This window comes from Tursiops truncatus, chromosome 2, assembly GCF_011762595.2.
Source record: "Tursiops truncatus isolate mTurTru1 chromosome 2, mTurTru1.mat.Y, whole genome shotgun sequence".
Lineage (NCBI taxonomy): Eukaryota > Metazoa > Chordata > Mammalia > Artiodactyla > Delphinidae > Tursiops > Tursiops truncatus.
This window is the reverse complement of record NC_047035.1, coordinates 29,548,284-29,574,818: the sequence shown is the minus strand read 5'-3', so window position 1 is coordinate 29,574,818 and position 26,535 is coordinate 29,548,284. Positions and strand designations below refer to the sequence as shown.

At 40.7% G+C, this 26,535-nt stretch overlaps 1 protein-coding gene across 2 annotated transcripts in view; it reads right to left on the bottom strand.

Moving 5' to 3' along the window:
* The window catches only part of DPF3 (double PHD fingers 3), a 253,145-nt gene that overhangs the window by 212,372 nt on the left and 14,238 nt on the right, over nucleotides 1–26,535 (bottom strand). The window contains exon 1 of one of the 2 annotated variants that reach the window (XM_073800291.1): nucleotides 258–1,499. The exons of the other annotated variant lie outside the window; for it this stretch is intronic. Coding sequence (XP_073656392.1) covers nucleotides 258–289 — 32 coding nt within the window. The 5' untranslated portion in view covers nucleotides 290–1,499. Of the gene's footprint in view, nucleotides 1–257; nucleotides 1,500–26,535 lie in introns of those variants that run through there. 2 annotated transcript variants of the gene reach the window in all.

The window sequence follows — 26,535 nt, the reverse complement described above, 5'->3', positions numbered from 1 at the left end:
TCTCTGTCCGCCAATTTAGAAGAACACAGATGTGACAATTTTCTTCTTGTTAATTGCATCTCCTGACATTTCTGCGCGTTGAGGGAAAAAAAAAAAAAAAGATGAAGAAGTAAGAGCTGAAAGAAAAGAGAGAAGCCCCGCCGCGGCTGTAGGCGCCTGCAAGCGCAGTGCATAGGCAGCGCTCGGCCCGCAGAAGGCGCCTTTTTTTTTTCAAATTGAAACCACGCGGAATATGTACATTTTTTAGTCTTACTTACGCTTTCAGGGGGTTGTGAATGACAGTCGCCATTTTGCTACAATGTAACAGAATATTGTCTGTCTCGGAGTTCTAAAGGTTTGCTCAGGGGAAGCGGAGAGCCAATCAGAGCACGGGATACCGGCCCGCCGGCCAATCGGCGCGGCTGGTCGCCAGGTGGGCGGGGCCTGCACGGTGGTAGTTATTAGGGGAGCTGTCAAAGCCCAGAGGTCACTCCCTTTTGTAGAGCCCGAGAGCAAGCAGGTCTTAAAGGGGCAGTACCGCGCGAGCAGCTTCTTTTTCGGATTGAGGAAAGTGGAGACGCACAGGAGAGTATTTTAGTTTGGTTTGAATCCCTACTTTCTAAATAACTGCAGAGAGTTGCGCTCCTGGACAGAAATGTTTAAGTCCTGGACAGAAATATTTAAGTATTGCCAACAAACCACTGAACCCCATTCATTAGCTTTTGGCTTTGCTGTTACGTTTTTAATCCCGCAAAGGGCAAATCCCCTTGTTCCCGTGCAAAAGTTGAAAGGCGGCCGTTTCGTCTAACAAATTACTACACGTGTCCTGCCGTTTGCTAATACTCTGGGTCCTGCGGCTTCTTAATATTCTCCTTCCCGAAGTGTCGTCTTTATCTCGGCCACCTTCCTCTCTTGGTTTCTTGAACTGCCGCCGCCGTTCCTGGCGACTCCAGAACAGCAACTCCCCTCCCCCTGCAATGTCTCAATGTCAGGCTCGCTCCCTCCTGCAGCCTGGGCTTTCGTTACGTAATGCGCGGTGGTAACTCTGGCGGTTCCCCACTACCACCTCTTCTGTTCTCGCACACACCAGAAACTTCTGAAATGGTCAGATTCCGGCTGGCTTGAGAGCTAACTGGGGCCTGAGGCTCTGACCTTTAGGCTTAGGGGAGGAGAGGTTTAAGGGAACTTTGGAAACGCTTTCTACCCCTAGGAAAGCGAGTAACTAGACAGAAGTTGTGGAACCTAGCCTGGGTGTTGCCAGGCTCTCTTTCGGGGAGTAGCACACGCGATTCTGGCGTCAACTTTAACTGATTAGATAGAAGGTGAAAAGAATTTGCTAATGAATAATCCGATGTGACCCAAAGCGTTCAGAGAGTCTCTGTCTGCTTCAAGTCAGTGCGAACGCCTCACTGGCGCACCCCTGACAAAATCAGAAGACCTCTGCGAAGCCAAGCTTCCACTGGGCAGCCTGTTAGGTCGGGGTGGATGAAATCGCACTAAATCATGAATAGGGGCCTCGTCAGTATACAGAAATCTGGCTACCATCCCAAAGTTGTTTAATCGGGTCAAATAGCTAAGATAGTGGGGGAGGAGTGAAAAGGGGGGAGAGGAGATACCAAATTGCCAGTTCTTCAAAGCTGTGCCCTCTCACTTCCTTTCTCAGTGTTCCCCTCAGAGCAATGGATAAAATAAAATAAAAATTTTTTTACGTTCCACAACTTTCCGAGTTCAACTCCATATACTATTAGAGTTACAGATAAACAGAACATGACTGAATCAGTATGTTTGTAAGACTTGACATTTTTAACCCCTTCTTTCTGCCTAGTTAATAGCAGAATCAAGTTCTATAGATTGCTTTGTAACTTTTTTTTAACTGAAGTATAGTTGATTTACAATGTATTAATTTCTGCTGTACAGCAAAGTGATTCAGTTATACATATATATATATATACATTCTTTTTTATATTCTTTTCCATTATGGTTTATCATAGGATATTGAATATAGTTCCCTGTGCTATACAGTAGGACCTTGTTGTTTATCCATTCTATATATAATCGTTTACATCTGCATCTTACATCTGCTAACCCCAACCTCCCTGTGTAACTTCTTTGCACAGCATCTTGCAGTTTGAAAAAGTTATCCCCTTTAAGTTCAAAAAATCCTGTCCTTATTAATTTGTCAAGGGATTGGTTCAAAAGCTAATACTTTTCTGGGATGGGCCTTGACAACATTAAAAAGCAAGCACTGTTTTCTGACCCAAGAAGTATGAGTTTGAACTACCAGTCAGAACTCCCAAAGCCTCTTTGAGATATCAAAAGCACAGCAATTCAGATTAGAAGACAACAGTGCATTGTAATATACGCAGCTAGATAAATAAGCAGGAAAGGTAGTGCCTGCCCTGAACAAGGCTTACAATAGGAAAGGGAAGACAAATTTATATTACATATTAAAGAAAAAATACATACTCTAAGCATGTATGGTCATTTATTGAGTTAAGGCCAAGATGCAGAAACCAGCATAATTTCCAAATATCCAGCACGCTTGAAAATGGCAGACCAGATATGTCTTCATTTTGAGAAACTAATCCAGAATTTAAACATTTAAGTTACATTTTATAATGATTGAATTGAAAAAAAATTATTAATTAAAGACGGGATTTGGGTTTTTTAAGTACCATAGCCTTGCCTTTTATAATCTAATGGAATGTCATTTTAACTCTGTCCACACAGGTATGACTTTTAAATAAACAGACTTGTGAATTCACCTTTTATAAATTATAAGACATATAAGAGTTATTATTAATTTAACTTTGGTTTTTATGTCATAGATCAAGATTTTTTCTACAGTAAGGCACGTTGTGTCAATTGGCAGATTAATCCCATCTGCAATGAGAGCAACTTGTTCAAATAGGACTTAAAATGTACTGATCTCACCTCACAAAAAAGGCACATATTTTTTTGCCAGAATGCCCAAAAGCAAAGAAGCTTAGAGTAGACATGTTTAAATGAGACAAGAACCCTAAAAATTGGGGGAGAATGTTAAATTTTACATTAATCTTGCAAAGAAGTGCTGTATATGGTTTAGAAGTGTGGACTCTGGAATCCACCTGCCTGAGGTCACCATTTGCCAGCTGGGTTATCTTGGGCAAGTTTACTTAGGAACTTGAATGTTTCAGTCTCCTCATCTGATAAATGGCAGTAATAATAGAACCTACTTACCTACTTAAATGAGGTAACACATGTCAAGTGTCTGGTGCATAACAAGCTCTCAATACATGCTGATTATTATTTTTATATAGATATTTAATTCTTTCCTGTTAGCATAAGGAATGAAGGGGATCCAAATAAAAAGACACATCAGAAAGTGAAACTGTCCATCAAGTTTAGATTTTAAACTCATTAATCCAAGAAAAATAAGCAAAGAACAACTTTGATGAGAACGAAATAATAAATAGGACTAGTTCAGTTTGGGGGGTTTAACTACTTAAACCCCCAAATGTCCTCTTACTGACTGTAATATCAAGAGACTTTTTTTTTTTTTTTGGTGTACGCGGGCCTCTCACTGATGTAGCCTCTCCCGCTGCAGAGCACAAGCTCCGGACGCGGAGGCTCAGTGGCCATGGCCCACGGGCCCAGCCGCTCCGCAGAATGTGGGATCCTCCCAGACCAGGGCACGAACCCGTGTACCCTGCATCAACCCGTGTACCCTGCATCGGCAAGCAGACTCCCAACCACTGCGCCACCAGGGAAGCCCTCAAGAGACTTTTGAAATCCCATCTCTAAAGCTCTATAGATAGTCATATATTTGAATACACTCCACCCCTCCCCATCTCTTTCATCATGATTTAGTTGGTTAGGTGGCTTCATTTGGAGGACAGAGAAGGTCCAGAATAAACACTTCCCCACCCTACCTGGAGAGTCTAGAGCTGTGTTGTCCCCTATGGGAGCCATAAGTCACATGTGGCTCCTAAGCGTTTGAAATGGGGCTAGTCTGAATCCAAATGTGCTGTAAGTGTACACACACACCAGATGTCATAGACTGAGGACCAAAAAAGAATGTAAGGTATCTCATTAATAATTTTCATATTGATTACATGTGGAAATGACGATATTTGGGATTTACTGGGTTAGATAAAAAATGTTGGGCTTCCCTGGTGGCACAGTGGTTGAGAGTCCGCCTGCCGATGCAGGGGACACGGGTTTGTGCCCCAGTCCGGGAGGATCCCACATGCCGTGGTGCGGCTGGGCCCGTGAGCCATGGCCGCTGAGCCTGCGCGTCTCCGCAACGGGAGAGGCCGCAACGGTGAGAGGCCCGCGTACCGCAAAAAAAAAAAAAAATGTTATTAAAACTAATTTTACCTCTTTTTAACTTTTTTAATGTGGCTACTAAGAAATTTTAAAATATTCATGTTGTGTTTCTATCGTACAGCATTGCTCTAGGCAGTGTATGTGACCTGGGAAAGAAGGGTGAGGCGTCTCTCAATCACGTTAATCCATCCTGTGTAGTCTTCTCAAACTCAGCTTTGGCATCAGTTAGCAAAACTCCCTGGTCCCGCTTAAGTATGTGTTCCACACCACCTATCTTCAGAGGACCATTTGGGGTGGGACCAAGGACCCAAGCACCTGAACCACTAGGGGCACTGGAATCTGTTTTCTCTTAAAGAAAGTTTGAAGACTATTTCAGCAGACAATGAATCAAAGCTGTGAGGAGATGCTCATCCAGAAGCAGGGAAGAGTGGCATTTCTGTATCAAGTGTCAGCCTTTCCAGCTGACTTCTTTAAGGCACATGGAAATAAGAGAAGTAAGAGAAGGAGATGCAGGCCTCACAAACAGCCAAAGAGTTCATTTGAAAGAGGAAGCTCGCCACAAAAGCCACCCAAAATAAAGGCAGCTCCCAGCGGGCTCTGGGAGCTGAAGGAGTTTGAAGTCTTGTGGGTATTTAAAAAACAAGAACAAGCTCACCCTCGATCCCTCCATTCATCCACAGAACAATCAATCATGGCCTTGGCAGCTGGTTGGCCATGCTGGTTCCCTGAGATCCAGAACCAGTTCTGGTATGTTCTAGGCACTGAGCTGAAGAGGGGGCATCAAAACTGTAATCTAGTTTGCTCTCTTCTTGGGGATGGAGGTGGAGGGGTTCTTAATCCATTCCAAAATCTCAAAGCACAGGGAAAAAAAAATCTGGATATGGGAGATGCTCCTAGGGCCAGACCTCTGAAACCTCCTGTTTCAGGGAGAGTCGAATTGAAACCAATGCACGCTGCTTCCACTCACTCCATTCATTCATTCACTCATCTATCGGAGGCTTTCTATAAGGGAGGCTTTGTGCTAGGCACAGGTGGCAAAATAAAAATAAACCAGACGTGGAAACAACCCTCAAAAAAGCAATTCCCATCCATCTGGAGAGAGAATAAAAATAGTAGGCCAACCCTACAAGCAAGCAGAGTAATTACTTGATGTGACTTAAAAGGGAAAAGTTGTCTGCCCAGCCAGTCTCGCCTTTTCCTGGCATGGTGTCCATAATCCCATCCTTGGGTGTTTATTTTTTTTTAATAAATTTATTTATTTTATTTATTTATTTTTGGCTGTGTTGGGTCTTCATTGCTACATGGGGGCTTTCTCTAGCCATGGCGAGTGGGGGCTACTCTTCATTGCGGTGCGCATGCTTTCTCATTGTGGTGGTGGCTTCTCTTGCTGTGAAGCACAGGCCCTAGAGCATGTGGGCTTCAGTAGTTGTGGCGCACGGGCTCAGTAGTTGTGGTTGTGGCAGCCGGGCTTAGTTGCTCCGCGGTATGTGGGATCTTCCCAGACCAGGGCTCGAACCCATGTCCCCTGCAGTGGCAGATGGATTCTTAACCACTGCGCCACCAGGGAATTCCCCCTCAGGTATTTATTGAATGCATTCACTCCTTTGGGTTTTCAAGGTTCCATGGTATCGAGATTTTCATAAATTGGCATAAAATAAGGGAGAAGTGATATATGCCAAAGAGCCTCAATGGAGGGAGCAAGTACCTCTAATGCTGTGGAAGGGAAAGTCTTCATGGAGACGGTCATATTTAATTTGGGCCCTGGTTGGGTAGATTTCAGAAGTGAGCCAAGGGGTAAAAGGCCTTCCAGACCCAAAACATAGCATAAGAACATCTAATTCATTCATCAAATATTTGTAGATTCCCTACTCTGTGCCACTATGATCCTTTCTGCTGGTCCTCGGGGTATACTGAGACCTGAGACAGTCCCCACCTTTAAAGGACTCATATTTGAAAGGTAGGGGAAGGGGGAGAAGGCAGTGACGATGTCATGAGGTGGAAGAACAGGGGGCACTGTGGGGTTAGATGAGGCACCAACCAGACAGGAGGTCAGGGTTGTCGTCTTAGAAGAGGTGAGGGCTTCCCTGGTGACACAGTGGTTAAGAATCTGCCTGCCAGTGCAGGAGACACGGGTTCGAGCCCTGGTCCGGGAAGATCTCACACAGCACGGAGTAACTAAGCCCGGCTGCCACAACTACTGAGCCTGCACTCTAGAGCCCACGAGCCACAACTACTGAGCCTGAGTGCCACAACTACTAAAGCCCACATGCCTAGAGCCCATGCTCCGCAACAAGAGAAGCCACCGTAATGAGAAGCCCGTGCACTGCAAGGAAGAGTAGCCCCCTCTCGCCACAACTAGAGAAAGCCCATGCACAGCAACGAAGACCCAACACAGCCAAAAATAAATAAAATAAAATTATTTTTTAAAAAAGAGGTGATACCCGAGCTGAGTCCCCAATGACCTGTGGGATGAGAGATGTCCCTGCAGAGGTGGCAGCACATATAAAACCTTCGGGAGGTGTGACAGGGCATCATGATTTCAGGGGATCCCATAGTAGGAAGGTAGTTGCAGGGGGACAAATGAGACAGAAAAAGCTAGAGAGGTGGGGCTGTTGCCAATAATAAGAGATATGGAGATTTATCTGGAAGGCAACCAGGCAGCACTGAAAGATTTTTTTTAATAAGTTTATTTGTTTTTTATCTATTTTTATTTTTGGCTGCGTTCGGTCTTCGCTGCTGCGCACGGGCTTTCTCTAGTTGTGGCGAGCGGGGGCTACTCTTGGTTGTGGTGCGCGGGCTTCTCATTGAGGTGGCTTCTCTTTGTTGCGGAGCATAGGCTCTAGGAGTGCAGGCTTCAGTAGTTGTGGTTCGCGGGCTCAGTAGTTGTGGCACGCGGACTCTAGAGCTCAGGCTCAGTAGTTGTGGCACACGGGCTTAGTTGCTCCGCGGCATGTGGGATCTTCCTAGGCCAGGGCTCAAACCCGTGTCCCCTGCATTGGCAGGCGGATTCTTAACCACTGTGCCACCAGGGAAGCCCAACACTTAAAGATTTTAAGCTAGGGGTGAAAATGAAATGGTTGCCTTTTCAGAAAGCTCATTGCAGCAGCAATATGACCACAGATTGGAAAGAGGCTGAGCTGGAGGGCAGGGAACCTGCTAGTAGGTGGCACTGGGGTGAAGATAAAGGGCAGGATCGGTGATTTCTAAGGAAGTAGAACCTGCAGGACTTGGTGTCTGGCTTGCTGTGGGATTGAGGGAAATGGGAGGGGCCCAGGATAATGCCAGGTTTCTGGCTCCTGGAAATGCCAGCAGCCAGCTCCCCTTGACTACAGAAATATGAAGTCAAGGTCAAGGCCTGAAGGCTGGAGGCCAGCGAAGCCCTAGGACTTTCTACTGTGGGAGAGGAGCATGCCTTACTAAAAATCGTCCAAACTCCCCCATAATATTAGTATAAATCTCTTCCCCTGGGGGAATGGTGACCTAGGCTAGGATTCTCTTATACCCCCTTCCTCTGGTTTTTCCTTTCTCAATGGGCTCTACCTTCCATTAAGGGCCCCTTCCAAATCCCTTCCTGCTAATCTCCACCCTTTCTTTCAGGGCATGTTCTGAATGGGCTTAAAGAAGCAACTCCTCCTGGGTAGTTGCATCTTAAGAGGGGATTCTAGGACACCTCAAAACTTTCACAATAGGGCTTCCCTGGTGGCGCAGTGGTTAAGAATCCACCTGCCAATGCAGGGGACACGGGTTCGAGCCCTGGTCCAGGAAGATCCCACATGCCGCGGAGCAACTAAGCCCATGCACCACAACTACTGAGCCTGAGCTCCAGAGCCCGCGAGCCACAACTCCTGAAGCCCAGGCGCCTGGAGCCCGTGCTCTGCAACAAGAGAAGCCACCGCAGTGGGGAGCCCGCGCACCGAGAAGTAGCCCCCGCTCACCGCAACTAGGGAAAGCCCGCGCACAGCAACAAAGACCCAACGCAGCTAAAAATAAATAAATTAATTAAAAAAAAAAAAAACTTTCACAAGAAAGGGATCAAGACTTCATGAGATATACACACACATACATACACACGCACGCACGCAGAAGCAGTGGCTTGATTAGAATCGCAGGCACCAGGAAAGGCAGCGAATGGGATATTTTTATACAAGAGCTTTCTCCACTCAAATCACAGGGAGTAATCAGTCTACTCTGAGGACTGGCCCTGGCCCCTTTTCTCCCTCACTAATGCCAGACAATCACAAGTGGGCCTCGGTCCTTCCCGATAGAGGCACTGGTTATAGAGCTCTCACCGAGTCTACTTTTTTAAGATAGCTAACTCCTCTCTCTACCTACCAAGCCCAAATTTTCCAAGTCTGCCCTCGGCTCATCCACATGGACACCATATCTGAAATCCTGGCAGCTCTTGCATTCTAAATCAAAGCACCTGGCAAGGTGCTCCTGCAGAGAAGAACAGAATGGAGCAGGGAGGGGGGAAACTTCCTTCCACCATTACCACCACGTGGAGTGACTAGAACCATGTTTGGACCAAGTCACAAATGAACCAATTTCCCTTCAGACTGTATCCACACATAAAGAAATAAACTCACCCCCTCAGCCATTTCCTGGTAAAGAAACTTTCTTTCATCTGCAAAATGGCTGCACCAAGAGCCCCCAAAGAGGGCTTTCCTCGGGGTATTGCTTTACGTGCGGTAACACTCCGAGGCACCTGTCTCCCTCACTCACACCACTGACATGACCTCGGGCTTGTCCTCTGTCATTAGGCAGGACTCATCCAGGAAGAGTGGAAGAGCCAAGCACAGGAGACCATACTAAGTCTGGTTGTTCTGCATATATTTACACCACCATATAAAAATAGGTGTCCACAAGCAGGAGAGATGGACAGAAGCCACAGGACCTAAAATGTCCCACACTCTGGCAAAGAAGGGGACAGAGGCTGGCTGAATTGCAGATGTTTTCTACTCTGACGCTCTAGGCGATGAACTCTGGCCTGCATAGCTGCAGAAGGACCTCAACTCCATGTTTATTCTACTCAAGAGGAAAAAGGAAGATGAGAAAACGTTCCGGAAGTCCACAGAGGACCCAGTACATTTAAAATGCATCTAAGCCAACGGGGGCAGCCAGCCTGGGGACAGCTCCTCCCAGGGGGTCCAGAACCCAAATGAAAATAATGATAGAGGGTGAGGGAGGTGGGACTGCTAGAAAAGAAAACAGAATGGAAGCAATTTGTTCCTGTAAAGAGGAGAAGCAAAAATCCAGTGAAAGGGGATTATTAAGGTCTAGACAAGAAATGAAACTTATTTTGGTACCTAGATTCCCAAAGTCACCATATGTTCTCTGTTCTCACCAACCAAAGTTTTTTATCCCTCCACAACAGACAAAACTTCGTATAATTGCCATTTTGTAATAGTTGGGGCTCACTGACAATTCTGAAAAACAGGGCTATTTTCTAAACACAAGTGGGCTCACTCACAACGACTCTGAAAACTATCATGTTTCTAAAATGGCTTTTTATAAAGCTGATATTAAATATTTTAATTATACCCATTTGGTAGGGTATAGGATGTAAACCTATGTGGATTAAATGGATCTCAAGGGACTTCACTGGTGGTGCAGTGGGTAAGACTCTGTGCTTCCGCTGCAGGGGACGGGTTCAATCCCTGGTTGGGGAACTAAGATCCCGCATGTCACATGGCATGGCCAAAAAAAAAGAAAGAAAGGAAAATACGCTTGTATTTTAGAATATCTCATTTTCTGTCTCCCACAAAATGTGGAGGGTAGGTATGGCACCTTTAAATCTCCGGAGCCTGGCCCTAAGCTTAGCCAGGTTAGATGGTTAATACCTGGTAGTTGAAACGATAAATAAAAGCATAAATAACTATAACTAGTAATAGAAATCCCACCCTATTAAAAAACAACTCTTTCATACACACAAGAATGGCTAGAATCAAAATGTCAAATGACAAGTGTTGACGAGGATATGGAGAAATCAGAACCCTCTTACACTGCTGGTAGGATTGTAAAATAGTCCAGCTGCTTTGGAAAACAGCCTGGCAGTTCTGCAAACAATTAAACATATCATATGACTCAGCAATTCCACTCCTGGGTATAGATCTAAGAGAAGTGAAAACATATGTCCACACAGAAACTTGTACATGAATTTTCATAGCAGCATTATTCATAATAGCCAAAAGGTGGAAACACTCAAATGTCCATCAACAGATGAATGGATAAACAAAAGATGGTATATCCACACAACAGAATATTATTCAGCCATAAAAAAGAATGAAGTACTGATACATACAACAACATGGATGAATCTTGAAAATATTATGCTAAGAGAAAGAAGTCAGCCACAAAAGACTACATTCTATGTGATTCCATTCATATGAAAGTCCAGAATAGGGAAACCCATAGAGACTAAAACTATTATTTATTAGTGATTTACTTAGGACTGGAGAGGGCAGGTGCAGGGGAACAGGAGGGTAATAGCTAAAGGATACAGGATTTCTTCTTGAGGTGAAAATGTTCTTAAGTTGACAGTGGTGATGGTTGCACATATCTGTGAATACAATAAAACCCACTCAATTGTATACTTTAAATGAGTGATTGTACAATATATAAATTTATATCTCAGTAAAGTGTTTTTTGATATCTACTCATAATAATGGCAGAAGCTCACTAACCCAGAAATTTCTATGGCCACTTTCTCCCTGAGAACTGCATCAGACAGTAGAAAACGTCGACTACTGGAGAGAATTCAACCTTCAACTGGATAATTCTATATTCACGTTAGCCTCTTGCTTTATACCAAGTAACACAGAGAGAAATTCCTTGCCAATTCCTTTCAAAAGCTTGAAATATTGAAGCTATAACTATGACCAAACAAATGAGCTCTTTAACAGAGATTCTGAAGGCCGATGGATTTCTGGTCTTTCTATAAAGTCAAATGTAAGTGTTGTGATCTTGCATAATAGCCTCTCTGGGATGCTTCCTAAAGTGAAATCTCATAAAGTGGGGGCTGAACCAAGAATCTATTTTACTTAATGACCAAAGCTACTCCTATCCCAAGTTTGATTTCTTTTTAATCCTTATTTATACGGGGGGTAGGAGGGCCAATTTCATCAGAATTGGGGTCTATTTTCATTTTCGTAATGTCTTTAGCTAGTGTTTATCATAAATTGTGAATTTTGGTTAAACTCTCCTATGGTAAAACCAAGGAACGTGACAAGGAATGCTATGACTGGATACACTGATGACAACACTGAAGAGTAAGGAGGGAGGTACAGAGGAAAGCATAATCAGAAAACCTCAGAACTAAACCCTGGCTCGACTACTTACACGATATACAATGATTTAACCCGGTACCTCAGTTGATTCATCTGTAAAGTGGGGATATCGATACCAGCTCCTAAGGGTTTCTGGGAAGAACACATGTCATAGCGTAAGTGACGTAAGGAAAAGCACCTGAGAAATACTTCTCCCTTCTCCTTAGGAAGAGGATGAAAGATGGAGTGCTCGTTGGTGCTTAAGAGGTACAAAGAAGGGAAAGAACAGAAGATAAGGGACGGTGGAGTTAGGGGGAGTCTGAGGTAAACGGCATGTGGTCCACTAAATCTGCTGAAGCCAGATAATCCTCGGCCAAAATGGGAGGCAAGACGTGCCTGTGCGCAAGGAAAAAGGGCATTAGACGTAACAGAAAGCAAAATGAGAGGCAAATTGGCCTGTCAGTAAATTCTTTGAGTTTATAAAGCAGTCCGTCCTTTCAAGAATTTCCTTTTGGGATATCTAGAGATTAGTTGTGGATGTGGTGGATGACAATAGGATGTGATTAAACGTAATATCCAGGATGTGTGTACTAGCAAGTTACTGTTAACAGGCATATTTCAAAAGCCTGGATTTTCAGGGAGAAAGCCGTCATGGAAACCAACATCTAGTCAACGTTAGAGTGTCTCCTCTTTTGACACCCCATTAGGAGGAGGATGGAGTTGTGCAACTGTTCTTTACTTAAAAGAATAAAACCGAAGTCTTGAAAAAATGCACGAAGTCCACCCGCCAAAATTTGTTACTGGCAATTGAGCGCCCTCTAGTGTCAGTTAGTGGGGAAGACAGACTTTGAAAGCGGCAAAAGTTGGGAAATCCTACAGGGTCCCAGCCCTGGAAGAAACTGCCAAACCGGCAATGATTACACATGCCTCCAAGGCAGAAAAGGGTTGAAAAAGAATCAAGATGATACAAGTGAGTCCTTCTGTCATGAACATCGTAGGTATTCACAAGATGTTTGTTGAATGATTTAATGGCATTAGGTCCATGGCAAACAGTCCTGAATTAATGCCACATCAGGGTATTGACATGTAATGAACATGCCACCTGTCAAATGGATACAGCAATGGAAAACTTGATTGTTCACATTTTAGGATGTATTCTAAGTGATACGGGTGAGTAAGAACCATGGCAGGGTCACCTATTTGAAATTAAGGAACTGCTCCACTGGGTCTACCAAACGTGCATACTGTCAATAAAAGCAAGTCACCTTTTCCTCTATGAGCTTTGGTGAGTCCATCTGCAAAGCTGGGGGAAGTGGGGAACACGGCTTGCCTATGAAGAAAGATTACCCATAATCCCACATACTGTTAAAACAGTAAAACACAGTTGATTTATTTATCACCCATGCTGAGTCAGGTGGGGAAAAAAATGCCCAGTTCCATAGCCAAAGCTGTTTTGGCATCATATCTATGATTCACTGTGAGGGGAAGAAAAACTTCACCACACACACTTACCTCAAATTGCTTGCCAGGCCAGTTTCTTCTGTTGCCAGAAACTTATATTCAGTGGATTTGACAACATATGGAGCAAATATTCCCTGGTTATTCCAGGTTTGCCCAGGAGGATTGCAAGGATTTTTTCTTAAGGAGAAAAAACCCAGCCCCAGCATGCAATGATCCACTTTTATCAGAGCACCTGGATTTCTGGGACAGCCAGCAATACACTGGAACCTGCATTCTCCCTGTTTTGAGAACTTGGAGAGACAATTCCTATACAACTTCAGGGTGAATATATGATACACACCATATTACTTCCTTCACTTATGAAATCTACAACAACTTCTACTTCTTTCTATGAGAATGCCAAGTTGTATCTACAGCCCTTATTTATGTCCCCTGGATGAATGGTCAATTACCTGAAACTGAATATCCAGCAGAATGGCCTGAGATGCCCTGCCCTGCCTTTTGGAAAAGCCCTACAGGCCGCACCTCCTGAAGGTTGATACTTCCGATAACTGTTCATTTGGCCTAGAAGTCACAGACATTTATGCCTCAGACAGTCTGGAGAGAGGTGCCCAGAGCACAGACTGAGAACTCAAAGGACTGTTCCCAATCTTCTTTCCCGTACCAAGAGAATAAAGGGAGACCAGATGCCTTAAATGCATCAAGGGCAAATGGTACTGCTAGGAAAGAGATACAAATCTGTCCTCCAGACAAAGCCCTTTAGGAGAGATGCCAAAAACAAGCTGGAACTTACTCAACATTTCCAAAAGTAAGGCAGGCAGGTGAACACGGAGAGTAAAAACTGAGGCTACCATTGGTCAGCACATTTGACTGGTTTCTATTTTAATAGAAATGGAATGAGTTGGAGAGGGGCAGAGTCTTCCTGCATTTGCTCTGCACTCACACAATTGTCATTAAGCACCAGGGTGCTTTTAAAATCTGGAAGCCCCGCAGGAGGTTTGCTGGCTCACAGCTAATGCAGGAGGAATGAGGCCTTCTCATCTCCTGCCTTCTTTTCAGGGTTCCTGACCTTCCAATACCAGGAGTGCTCTCCCAGTGAGTGGGTCAAACTAGCTATTTATATTTCAATAAAAAATGTTCCATAAGGAACATGAATATAAAAAAAAATAGCTAATCCAGAACTCGAGGGAGGGTGAAGGAGGTACAAAGAGTTAGTAATGGTATTCTAAGACTCTGCTCTCAGAACTGTAGAGGTCACATAGGTGATGGGACATTATATCTGGATGAAACAAAATACAAAACCCAAGAGCAAAACCCCTTAATTCATCCTTATCGCATGATGTTGTAAAAGGTTCTTTTTTTTTAATTATTAGAAAAAGACACCCTTAAAAAAAAAAGAAAAAGACACCCTTGACAAAAACTGCTAGATATCCCGCAGACCTATACTTTCTATGTGTCCTATCCCAACTAGAGCATCAGTAACACCTGATTTTATTGAAAACCACATTTAGTTAAGGAAGCCAAAAATATTTTTTATATCCTATTAAATCCCTAAGTGTCATTAGGAGGTGACTATATGTAACCATTGATTTAATTTTGCCACCAAATAGAATTTAGTGCCCTCAAGTTCATGGTGTCGGATGAAGTATTATATGCAAAGTAATTCACACAGCATCTCAGAATCTTAAACTACATCAATACAGTATATTATTAGCCATTTCCAAAATAAAAAAACCAAAGTGCACACTGTGCAACCAGACAGTCAAGCCCAACCTATGAGAAAAGATTGATAGTAATAATAGTAATAATAATAAGATCAATACTTATGGCATGCTTCCCAAGTGCAGGCCCTGTTCTAAAGCACTTTATCCATAGGAGCCCATTTAAATCTCTCAACAACTCTTGGCCATACTCTCAGGATGCTCATTTTAAGGGCAGGAAAGATTTCCCTTGTTTTTCTCAGTTTGCGAAAGGATAACTGAGTAAAAGTAAACCCAGGCTAACTACCAGCATTGACTCTTCTCTCAAGTCCAAAACACAAAAGTAAATTTCATTCTCAAATCTAAAATGTGCAATGCTGGGTTTGTAACATCACATAATGCTATTTTCATTAGCCATCTGAAAAGCAGGGAGGAAACATCTCTCTCAGACAAAACTGTACCCCTTCAGAGAACTCCCTGGTGGTCCAGTGGTTAAGATTCCATGCTTCCACTGCAGGGGGCACGGGGTTCGATCCCTGGTCAGGGAACTAAGATCCTGCATGCTGCAGGGTGAGGCCAAAGAAAAGCCCTGTACCCCTTCAAAGCAGCAAGCAACACTGAGCCAGTGATCCCAGCTGCTGGAGAGGCCTCCCAACCTCTTCCTTACACAGTCCTTTACCTCTCATGACCTTCCACGTCCCTGCTGTGTTCTCCCATAAAGAAAAAACAAATACCAAAATATCAAACTTCTACTGAAAGTTTCTAAAAGTTTACAAAAAGCAGCAAATAATTCTGCTGACACAGTGAAACCATCAAAAAGAGGTACTGTAACAAATATATGTGTGACTTTGAACATTTTCCCAACTGCCCCATAATTTGCGATGGAGGCAATACTTCAGAGCAATAGATCTTCGCTTTGTTCTTTCTTTTCCATCCCCTTTTCAAGCTGAGTCCCCTCCAGCCAACTATAAATAAGAATGTGTGTGTTACTGGGTCATATTAGTATTTCCAGTTTGGGGTTTATTTGGGTTTCATTGCTATCTTTATTTTCAAAATGAAAATAACTTCATCTTCTTCCTGGATATAAAAATAATCCATGTCCATTATAAAGAATTGGAACAATATATAAAGAAATAATCATGAAAATAAAAGTCCACTGAAATCTCACCATCCTACCACTAATACTGAGGTGAACTTCCTTTGCTGCATTTACATACACACATATGTACGTGCATACACACCTATGTACAGATATTCCCACAATTTTACATGAATGGGATTACATCATACTTGCTGTTTTTATCGTGGGCAACTTTTTCTCTCTTTTCCTCTCTTCCCTCAACATTAACAATCTAGAGTCCACATAGATTTCCTTTTGTTATTATACACACTCACACATACATATTCATATATACCCACATATATAAGGAGGGTTTTTGGTTCTGTTTTTTACCGTAACAGAATAATATTACACTCATTTTGCATCTTGCTTTTCTCACTAACCAGTATCTCATGGAAATCTCTCTCAGACATCTGGCAAGGCTATAATTCATTCCATTTAATGGCCATGTAATATTCTATGGAGTAATATATTTTAATTTTTCAGCCATTCCCTGATTAATGGCCATTCACCATGTTTCCAGTTCTTGGCAGCTACAAACAATGCTGCAATAAACATTCTCGCACACATGTCCTTACAAATTAGCACTTTTATTTTTATGGAATAGATTCCTAGGAGTAGGATTCTGGGGTCAAGGGGAATATGTTTTTTATTTTTGCGGTATGTGGGCCTCTCACTGCGGTGGCTTCTCTTGTTGCAGAGCACGGGCTCTAGGCATGGGAGCTTTAGTAGTTGCAGTGCATGGGCTCAGCAGTTGTGGCTCGCGGGCTCTAGAGCACAGACTTAGTAGTTGTGGTGTTCGGGCTTAGTTGCTCCGTGGTGTGTGGGATCTTCCCGGACCGGGGCACGAACCCGTGTCCCCTGCATCAGCAAGCAGACTCTCAACCACTGCGCCACCAGGGAAGCCCTGTAATTTTCAATTTAATAGATATTGCCAGGTTGCCTTCCAAAAGGGCTGGAACAACTCCAATGTATGAGAGCACACCTCCCCCACACCTCTGCTGGCAACAGGTACCATAGCTCAAGTTTTTGCCAGTTTAATAGATTTACAGCAATATTTCATGATTAATTTGCATTTCTCTTAGTCTGGACCACAGCATGCATTGTACAGCTTGCACACAGTTTGTCGGGGCTTAAATCCAGTCCACAAATGGCTTGCAAAACCAAGCTTCCCTGCTGTGTTCAGTGCAGAGGAAGCTCCCTGACCTTTTCTAGTTTATGGAAAGGTGCTACCAATGGCCTTGTCCTGACCACCAAGAAATTTGAGCATATTTTTATATGGCAGAAGATATTTGCACTTGTTCTGTGAATTTTTTCTTCATATCTGTTGCTCATTTTTCTATTGCATTACTTAGTATTTTTCTTGTCAATTTTTATGAGCTGAAATTTTTGTTAAGATTGACTTTATAGACATTAAGTCTTTGACTTTCATCTACATTACAGATATTATCATTTGCCCATTAACTTAGTTTATGGTACCATTTATAATATAAAAGTTTTTTAAATGTTTTCATCCAATATATTTATCTTTTCTTTATAACTTCTGGATTTCCAGTCTTGGTTAAAGAGATCTCCTTGGTTCTTGGAAAATACATGTAGCATCCTAAATTATCTTATAAAATATTTATTTTATTTTTTACATTTATCTTTTTTTTTCCAACTGGAATTTATTTGTGGATATGAAGTAAAATAGGGGTCCAAATTTACTTTCTTCTGGCAGAATAACCAGCTGAACCAACATTATTTAAACATGTTCATCCTTTATCTACTAAATTCAAATGCCTCTTTATTGTGTATTAACCTCTTATGTGTACCAATTCTGGATTCTCAGTTGCAGTCCACTGTTCTAATAATTCCTATACCAACATCAATCCCTATATCAATAAGTTCTTATATCTGATATTCTTTTTTCCTTCAGTATCTCAGTTATCCTTTGTGTAAAGTTTAAGATTATTTTATCTAATTAAGAAAAAACTTATGGGACTTCCCTGGTGGCACAATGGTTAAGAATCTGCCTGCCAATGCAGGGTACATGGGTTCAAGCTCTGGTCTGGGAAGATCCCAGACACCATGGAGCAACTAAGCTCGAACACCACAACTACTAAGTCTGCGCTCTAGAGCCCGCGAGCCACAACTGCTGAGCCCACGCACTGCAACTACTAAAGCTCCACTGCCTAGAGCCTGTGCTCCGCAACAAGAGAAACCACTGCAATGAGAAGCCCACGCACCGCAACGAAGAGTAGCTCCAGCTCACCACAACTAGAGAAAGCCCACATGTAACAATGAAGACCCAACTCAGCCAAAATAATAATAATAATAATAATAATTTTATAAAAGAAAAAGAAAAAACCTATGAGCACCGTTAAGTGGACTTGCATTAAATGTATATACTATTTTGTAGAGAATTGACATTCTAAATATTGTCTTTATATCCAAGAACACGATATGGCTTTGCATTTATTCAGATCTTTGTGGTTTTATACTACTAATGATAATATTTTGTATTTTTCTGTATCTAGGTCCTTCCTGTGTCTTGTTAGATTTATGTCAAAGTATTTCATTATTTTTGTTGCTATTATAAATGCAATAGTTTTTCCATTTTGTTGTTATTATAAATGCAATACTTTTTCCATTTCCACATTTAGTAAAGTTCCTGATCTTTATACTTATTTAAAATCTATCCACACTACCAAATTATCTTTTTTTAACTAGAGTCTCACAGTTTTTCTAAGTATTTAATCATACCATCAAGAACAAAAAGATAACTTTTCTCTTGTTTTCCAATTTGCTAGTCAAATTATAATGGTGATTTTAATGGAAATTATTTTCATGTTTCACCATGAAGGACAATATTTGCTGTTAGTTTTTGGTAAATAGCTTTCAACATATTTAAGTTGTTTCATTCTATTACTATTAGAGTTTTATTAGGAATGAGATACATTTTATCAAATGCATTTTTAGCAGCTATTGATATGATCGTATGGTTTTTCTCCATTATTTAAATCATGGATTTTATTGAAAAGTGTCCTGATATTGAATCACCTTAACAAAGCCCTCCCAATCCTGGTTATATCAGGAGAGTTCTGTTGTTGTTGTTTGTTCTTGTTGTTTTGTCTGTGTGTGTGTGAGAGAGAGAGACAGAAAGAGAGAGAGAGAGATTTCTAGGTTCTTTTTGCTAGATTCTATTTGCTGATATTTTATTTAAAATTTCTGCAAATACATATTCATTAGTGAGATGGGCCTATAATTCTACTTTTGTACTACCTTTATCAAGTTTTGGTTGTAAAATTATACTGGCTTTGTAAAACAAATTGGAGGATTTTACCTTTTTTCTGTAGCCTGGAAGATTTTAAATAACTTTAGAATCATCCATTATTTAAAGGTTAGGTAATATTCAGCTTTGACTCTACCAGGCCCCCTTTTTTAAAAACTAGATTTTTAAAATAGTAGATTTTGAATCATCTTTCTGATTTCTCCTATGATAAGTAATCTATTCTGGTTTTTCATTTCTTCTTGGGTCAAATTTGATTGTTTGTATTTTGATAGGAAATAATCCTTTTCTCTAAGACTTCAAATTTGCTGCATAGAGTTGTATGTCACAGTCTCTCAAAATTGTTTTGATCTTTCTGTTTTGTACTATAGTTATGTCTCCCTTCTCATTCCTAAACTAGTTTCTTTTTGTTCTTCCTCTTTTTCCTTTCAATCCCCTCAAGCCAAATGAATATAAGAAATGGATGCATTATGAGCCATATTCAATACCGTGTTTTCCTAAAAATAAATTATAAGTGCATATGGTATGAAATTTAAAAGATGAAAAGGATACACAGTGAAAAATAATTCTTTCTACTCCTGTCCCCCAGCCACCCAGTACCCTCCTAAGACACAACCACTATGGAGTATTCTTTTTCTCACTTCCTGAGGTAAATGCTTATCCCATTAATTTTCAGTCTTTCTTCATTTTTAACATATGCATTTAAGTATATAACTTCCTCTAAGAACTGCTTTAGCTGTATCCTAGGGTTTTAATACGTTGGGTTTTTTAATTATTAATTCAATTTTTTACCTAATGTCCATTGTGATTTCTTCTTTGAATCATGGGTTATGTAGAAATGGATTTCTTAAGGCGTAGATATATTACTTTTCTCAGTTAGTCACTCCCTCCTAAACTGTAATAGGATAATACATGCCCATTCACCTTGGATTTGACCATGTGGCTTTCTTGGGCCCGTGGACTGTTATATGTATGCTATATTGGAGCAGAGCTTTTACCTTAAACTGTGTGGTTTGGCTAGGCCTTTTGCACTCCAGTGCCTTCTGCCACAAGAATGGCATGTCCCACTTAGAGGCTGCTCCTTCAGCCTGGATACCAGAATAAAGAGACACAGAAAGCAGACCTAAAGCTAGCCCATAGCTCAGATGGGGCAGAGCTGCAACAGCGAAAATATTAACATGAATGGAAAACAAATGTGTTGTAAGTCAAGGAGAGTCTGAGGTTGTTTATTTGCAGGATAACCTAACTAAAGACACCTAATACGATTTGCATACACAAGGGTATTTATTTTCTAGTTATCTTTTTGTTATTGATTTATGGTATAATTGCATTGTGGTCACAAAATGCACACTATTATTTCAATCATTTCAAGTCTGTCAGAGACTGCTTTATAGCCCATGATATCTCCAAGTTTAGTAAATACTACTTGGTCTTGAAAAGAGTATGTATTCTGCAGTTATTGGATGCAGTATTGTGCATACTGATATGTCCATTAAATTAGGTTTGCTCATCATGTTGTTCAAATCTTTTATGTGCTTCCTGACTTTTGTCTGCTTGTCCTATGAATTATTGAGAGACATACATTAAAATAGCCCATTATTATGGATTTGCCAGTTTCTCCTTGTTAGTTCTATCAATTTTTGTTTTATATAAGTTTATATGTTCAAAGGTGGATTTATTATCTCACCCTAGTAAATTGAACCTGTAATCATCGTGAAGTGACCATTTTATTTCTAGTTATGCTTTTTGCCTTAAAATAAATCTGTTTTGTTCAGTACTTACACAGCCATACAACTGTCTCTTCTATTTAACATGGTATATTTTCACTCTCCTTTGATTCTCAGATTTTTTGTATCCTTATGTTTTAGATGTGTCTCTTGTAAATAGTGGACACTTAGGTTTTGTTTTGTTTTTTATCCAGTACGATAATTTTTGTCTTTTAACTGAAGCACTTAGTCCACATACAGTTAATGTAAATTCTGATATATTTGAATTAAAGTCTATTACATTATCATGTGCTTGCTTCTTGTTTCATATGTTTTATGTTCCTTTTTCTCTCCTTTTTGCCTTCTTCTGGATTGACTGAGCATTTTTTTATCATTTTATTTTCTTACACACTTTGAAGCTCTATATTATTTTTCTATTCTTTTACTTTTAGTGTGTACATTAAAAATTATAATACATATCCATGACTTATCAAAATCTAATGAAATCAGTTTATCTAACCTTCCTCCCCAAAAATTCAATAAAATTTTTAGAACATTTAACTCCACATATCTCCCTCTAATTTATGTTACTATTGTCATCTATTTTACTTTGAAATTCTACAGTCTATATTCTCCTAGATTACCCACTTATTTATCCCTTTCTTTGCTCTTTATTCCTTAATGTATTTCTAACCTTTCACCTGAGATCTTTTTCATCCTACCTGAAAAAAAAAAAAAAAACGTGCTTTAGAATTTTGTTTAGTGGGTTTGCTGATAGCAAACTCTCAGTTTTTGTTTGGCCAATAAAATATCTTTATTTTCCCTTCACTTTTTGTCTAGATAATTTTGTAACTTAGAAATAATTTTAAATGCAAAGAAATTTGTAAAACTAGGACAAAGAAAGGACCTCTTGTTTTCCTGCCCATTTGCAAATAAGTTGCCAACAGGAAGCCCCATCATACTTAAACACTTTGTGGTATAATTCTTATAAACAAGGACATTCCAAATACTTAACCAAAATAAAACATAAACATCACCTTAATCAAGAAGTGAAAATTAACGTCATCCATAATGGGACCAACCAAAATCACATGCCACCTGATAGGATGCAATGAGAAGAATGCCATGTCACTTCTCTGATTTTCCTGTTGAACATGCAGTCTGAATCCAATCATGGAAAATATCAGACAAACCCAAACTGAGGGCCCAAACTGAGGGACATTCTACAAATTAACTGGACCATAATCTTCAAAAGTGTCAAGGTTATGAAAATTTAAAAATAACAAATAAACAATAACAAAAAAACAAACAACCCAATCCAAAAATGGGCAGAAGACCTAAATAGACATTTCTCCAAAGAAGATATACAGATTGCCAACAAACACATGAAAGAATGCTCAACATCATTAATCATTAGAGAAATGCAAGTCAAAACTACTATGAGATATCATCTCACACCAGTCAGAATGGCCATCATCAAAAAATCTAGAAACAATAAATGCTGGAGACGGTGTGGAGAAAAGAGAACACTCTTGCACTGCTGGTGGGAATGTGAATTGGTACAGCCACTATGGAGAACAGTATGGAGGTTCCTTAAAAAACTACAAATAGAACTACCATATGACCCAGCAATCCCACTACTGGGCATATACCCTGAGAAAACCATAATTCAAAAAGAGTCATGTACCAAAATGTTCATTGCAGCTCTATTTACAATAGCCCGGAGATGGAAACAACCTAAGTGTCCATCATTGGATGAATGGATAAAGAAGATGTGGCACATATATACAATGGAATATTACTCAGCCATAAAAAGAAACGAAATTGAGCTATTTGTAATGAGGTGGATGGACCTAGAGTCTGTCATACAGAGTGAAGTAAGTCAGAAAGAGAAAGACAAATACCGTATGCTAACACATATATATGGAATTTAAGAGAGACAAAAAAACGTCATGAAGAACGTAGGGGTAAGACAGGAATAAAGACACAGACCTACTAGAGAATGGACTTGAGGATATGGGGAGGGGGAAGGGTAAGCTGTGACAAAGCGAGAGAGAGACATGGACATATATACACTACCAAATGTAAGGTAGATAGCTAGTGGGAAGCAGCCGCATAGCACAGGGAGATTAGCTTGGTGCTTTGTGACCACCTGGAGGGGTGGGATAGGGAGGGTGGGAGGGAGGGAGACGCAAGAGGGAAGAGATATGGGAACATATGTATATGTATAACTGATTCACTTTGTTATAGAGCAGAAACTAACACACCATTGTAAAGCAATTATACTCTAATAAAGATGTAAAAAAAAAAATCAGAAAATTAACATTACACATTATCACTATCTAATATAGAGACCCATTCAAGTTTTGCTAATTGTTTCAATAATATCTTCTAGGGGTTTCCCTGGTGGCGCAGTGGTTGAGAGTCCGCCTGCCGATGCAGGGGACACGGGTTCGTGCCCCGGTCCGGGAAGATCCCACATGCTGCGGAGCGGCTAGGCCCGTGAGCCATGGCCGCTGAGCCTGCGCGTCCGGAGCCTGTGCTCCGCAACGGGAGAGGCCACAACAGTGAGAGGCCCACGTACCGCAAAAAAAAAAAAAAAAAAAAAAAAAAAAAAAAAAAAATATATATATATATATATATATATATATATATATATATATCCTCTAGAAAACTAAAAGATCCAATTCAGGTAACACGTTGCATAAAACTGTCGTCTCTTTAGTCCCCTTCAACCTGGAATAGTTCCTCAGACTTCCCTTGTCTTTCATGACCTTGAAACTTTTTAAGATTACAGGACAGTTATTTTGTAGAATGTCCCTCAACATGGGTTTATCTGGTGTTTTTTCATGATTAGTTTCAAGTTATGTGTCTTGGGCAGGAATACCACAAAAGTGATGCTATGTTCTTCTCACTGCATATTTATTTATTTATTTGTTTGTTTGTTTATTTATTTTGGCTGTGCCAGGTCTTAGTTGCAGCACACAGGATCTTTGTTATGGCATGCAGGATTTTTAGTTGTGGCAGTGCAGGATCTTTCAGTTGCTGCACGCGGGCTTCTTAGTTGCAGCATGCGTGCGGGATCTAGCTCCCCAACCAGGGATCAAACTCGGGCTTCCTACATTGAGAGCGCAGAGTCTTACCCACTGGACCACCAGGGAAGTCCCCTTCTCACTCCATGTTATCAGATGGTACGCAATCCAGATTTGTGTCATTACAGGTGATATTAACTTTGGTCACTTGATTAAGGTGGTATCTGCCAGGTTTCTCCACTGTATAAATTACCCTTTCCCACTATGTAATTAACAAGTATTTTTTTAGGCAGTATCTTGAAATTATGTATATATCCTTACCTCACCAAATTTTTACCCTCTAAAATGCAAATCAAAACTACACTGAGTATCACCTCACTCTGGTCAGAATGGCCATCATCAAAAAGTCTACAAATAATAAATGCTGGAGAAAGTGTGGAGGAAAAGGAACCCTTCTACACTGTCAGTGGGAATGTAAATTGGTGCAGCCACTATGGGAAACAGTATGGAGGTTCCTTAAAACACTAAAAATAGAGCTACCATATGATCCAGCCATCCCATTCCTGGGCATATACCCAGAGAAAACTATAATTTGAAAAGATACATGCACCTCAATGTTGATTGCAGCACTATTTACAATAGCCAAGACATGGAAGCAACCTAAATGTCCATCCACAAATGAATGGATAAAGAAGATGTGGTATATATACACAATGGAATATTGCTCAGCCATAAAAAAGAATTAAATAATGCCATTTGCAGCAACATGGATGGATCTAGAGATTATCATACGAAGTGAAGTAAGCCAGACAGAGAAAGATAAATATATGATATCGCTTATATGTGGAATCTAAAAATAAAAAATAAAAAGATACAAATGAACTTATTGACAAAACAGAAATAGACCCACAGACATAGAAATCAAACTTATGGTTACCAAAGAGGAAAGGGGGAGGGAAGGATAAATTAGGAGTTTGGGATTACATATATACACTACTATATATAAAATAGATAATCAACAAGGACCTACTGTATAGCATAGGGAACTGTATTTTGTAATAACCTATAAGGGAAAAGAATCTGAAAAAGAATATATATATATATATATATATATATATATTCACTTTTCTGTATACCTGAAACTAACACAACATTGTAAATCAACTATACTTCAATTAAAAAAAAACTTTTACCCTCTAGTTTCAGCATCCATTGATGTTTCTTTGCTGAATTATTTCTATATGGTTGACAAAAAGTGATTTTCTAACCCCACCATCCCTTCTCCATTTGTTGGCATTCTACTGTTAGAAAAAGTTTTCTCCTCTCTTCACTTATTTATTCATTTAGTTATATCAGTATGGACTCAATGATTCCTACTTACTCAATGGTTTAGAATCCATTACTACCATCATTCATTTTGATGCTCAAATTGCCCCAGATTTAACCAGTAGGAGTCCCTTCAAACTGGATATTCCAGATTCATCTTAGACTTTCTCTGCCCTAACCCTGGAATCAGGCATTTCTTAAAAAAAAAAAAAAAGAAAGAAAGAAAGAAAGGAAGAAAGAAAAAGAAAAACAGATTCCTTTTACTAGAAAATAGTGTTTAGGAACCAAGGTCTGAACACTAAGGGGGCTTATTGCTATTAGGGTGTTGCTGTTCCTAGGCCCTCTCAGTGGCCAGGGATATGAAATATATGCATATGTGTACAATACACACATTTACATCTGTATTTGTTTTTCTATATATCTGTACATACTGAAAACAATGATTTTACTTTAGTACCTCAATTCCAATGTAGTTTTCTATCTTCCTATATTTATAGCTCCCTTCTCCAACAGTAAGAACCCTCTCTCCCATTATTCTCAATATATTTGTTTATTGAATCGTGTTATTGTTTATTGAATCATATTTTCGGCCGAATTGCGTCCTCCCCCCACCCAGTTTATATGTTGAAGCCTCAACCACACTCCTGTACCTCAGAATGTGACTCTATTTGGAGATAGGGCCATTAAAGAGGTGATTAAGTTTAAATGAGGCCCTAATTTTAATTTTAGGGTGGGCCCTAATCCAATATGACTGGGGTCCCTATTAGAAGAGGAAATCTGAGAGACACAGAGAGATTCCAAGAATGCATGCAGAGAGGAAAGAACATGTGAGGACAGTGAGAGGGTGGCCATCTGCAAGCCAAGGAGAGAGGCCTCAGGAGAAACCAATCCTGCAAACACCATGATCTTGGACATCCAGCCTTCATAACCATGAGGAAATCAATTTCTGATGTTTAAAGCTACCCAGTCTGTTGTGTTTTGTTATGGCAGCCCAGGCAAATTAACACAGATCAAATCCCGCCCTCCTTCCTTACCCTCCCACTCCTGCCCCAGTTTGTAACCAGTCTCCCATCACCGCCCCACCCATTCTCCCCAGCCCGCCCCTTGGCTGAGTATATATATTTACCCCATTCAGGCTCTAATATCACACACTGGGCTAACCTTGCTGCTCCTAACATCACTAATATCCCCCCACCTTGTATAAGCCCTCCTTGTCCCACCCAGGATCTGACAGCCCCATCACATGGCTACTTATCTTGCTTAGCCTTACTTAATGACTTTTGGACTAAATCTCACCTTCACTCTTACAGGGTATTTTTCACCTTTTCCAGGACAGCTTTCTCTAGTAGCAATGCCAACTAGAAAAA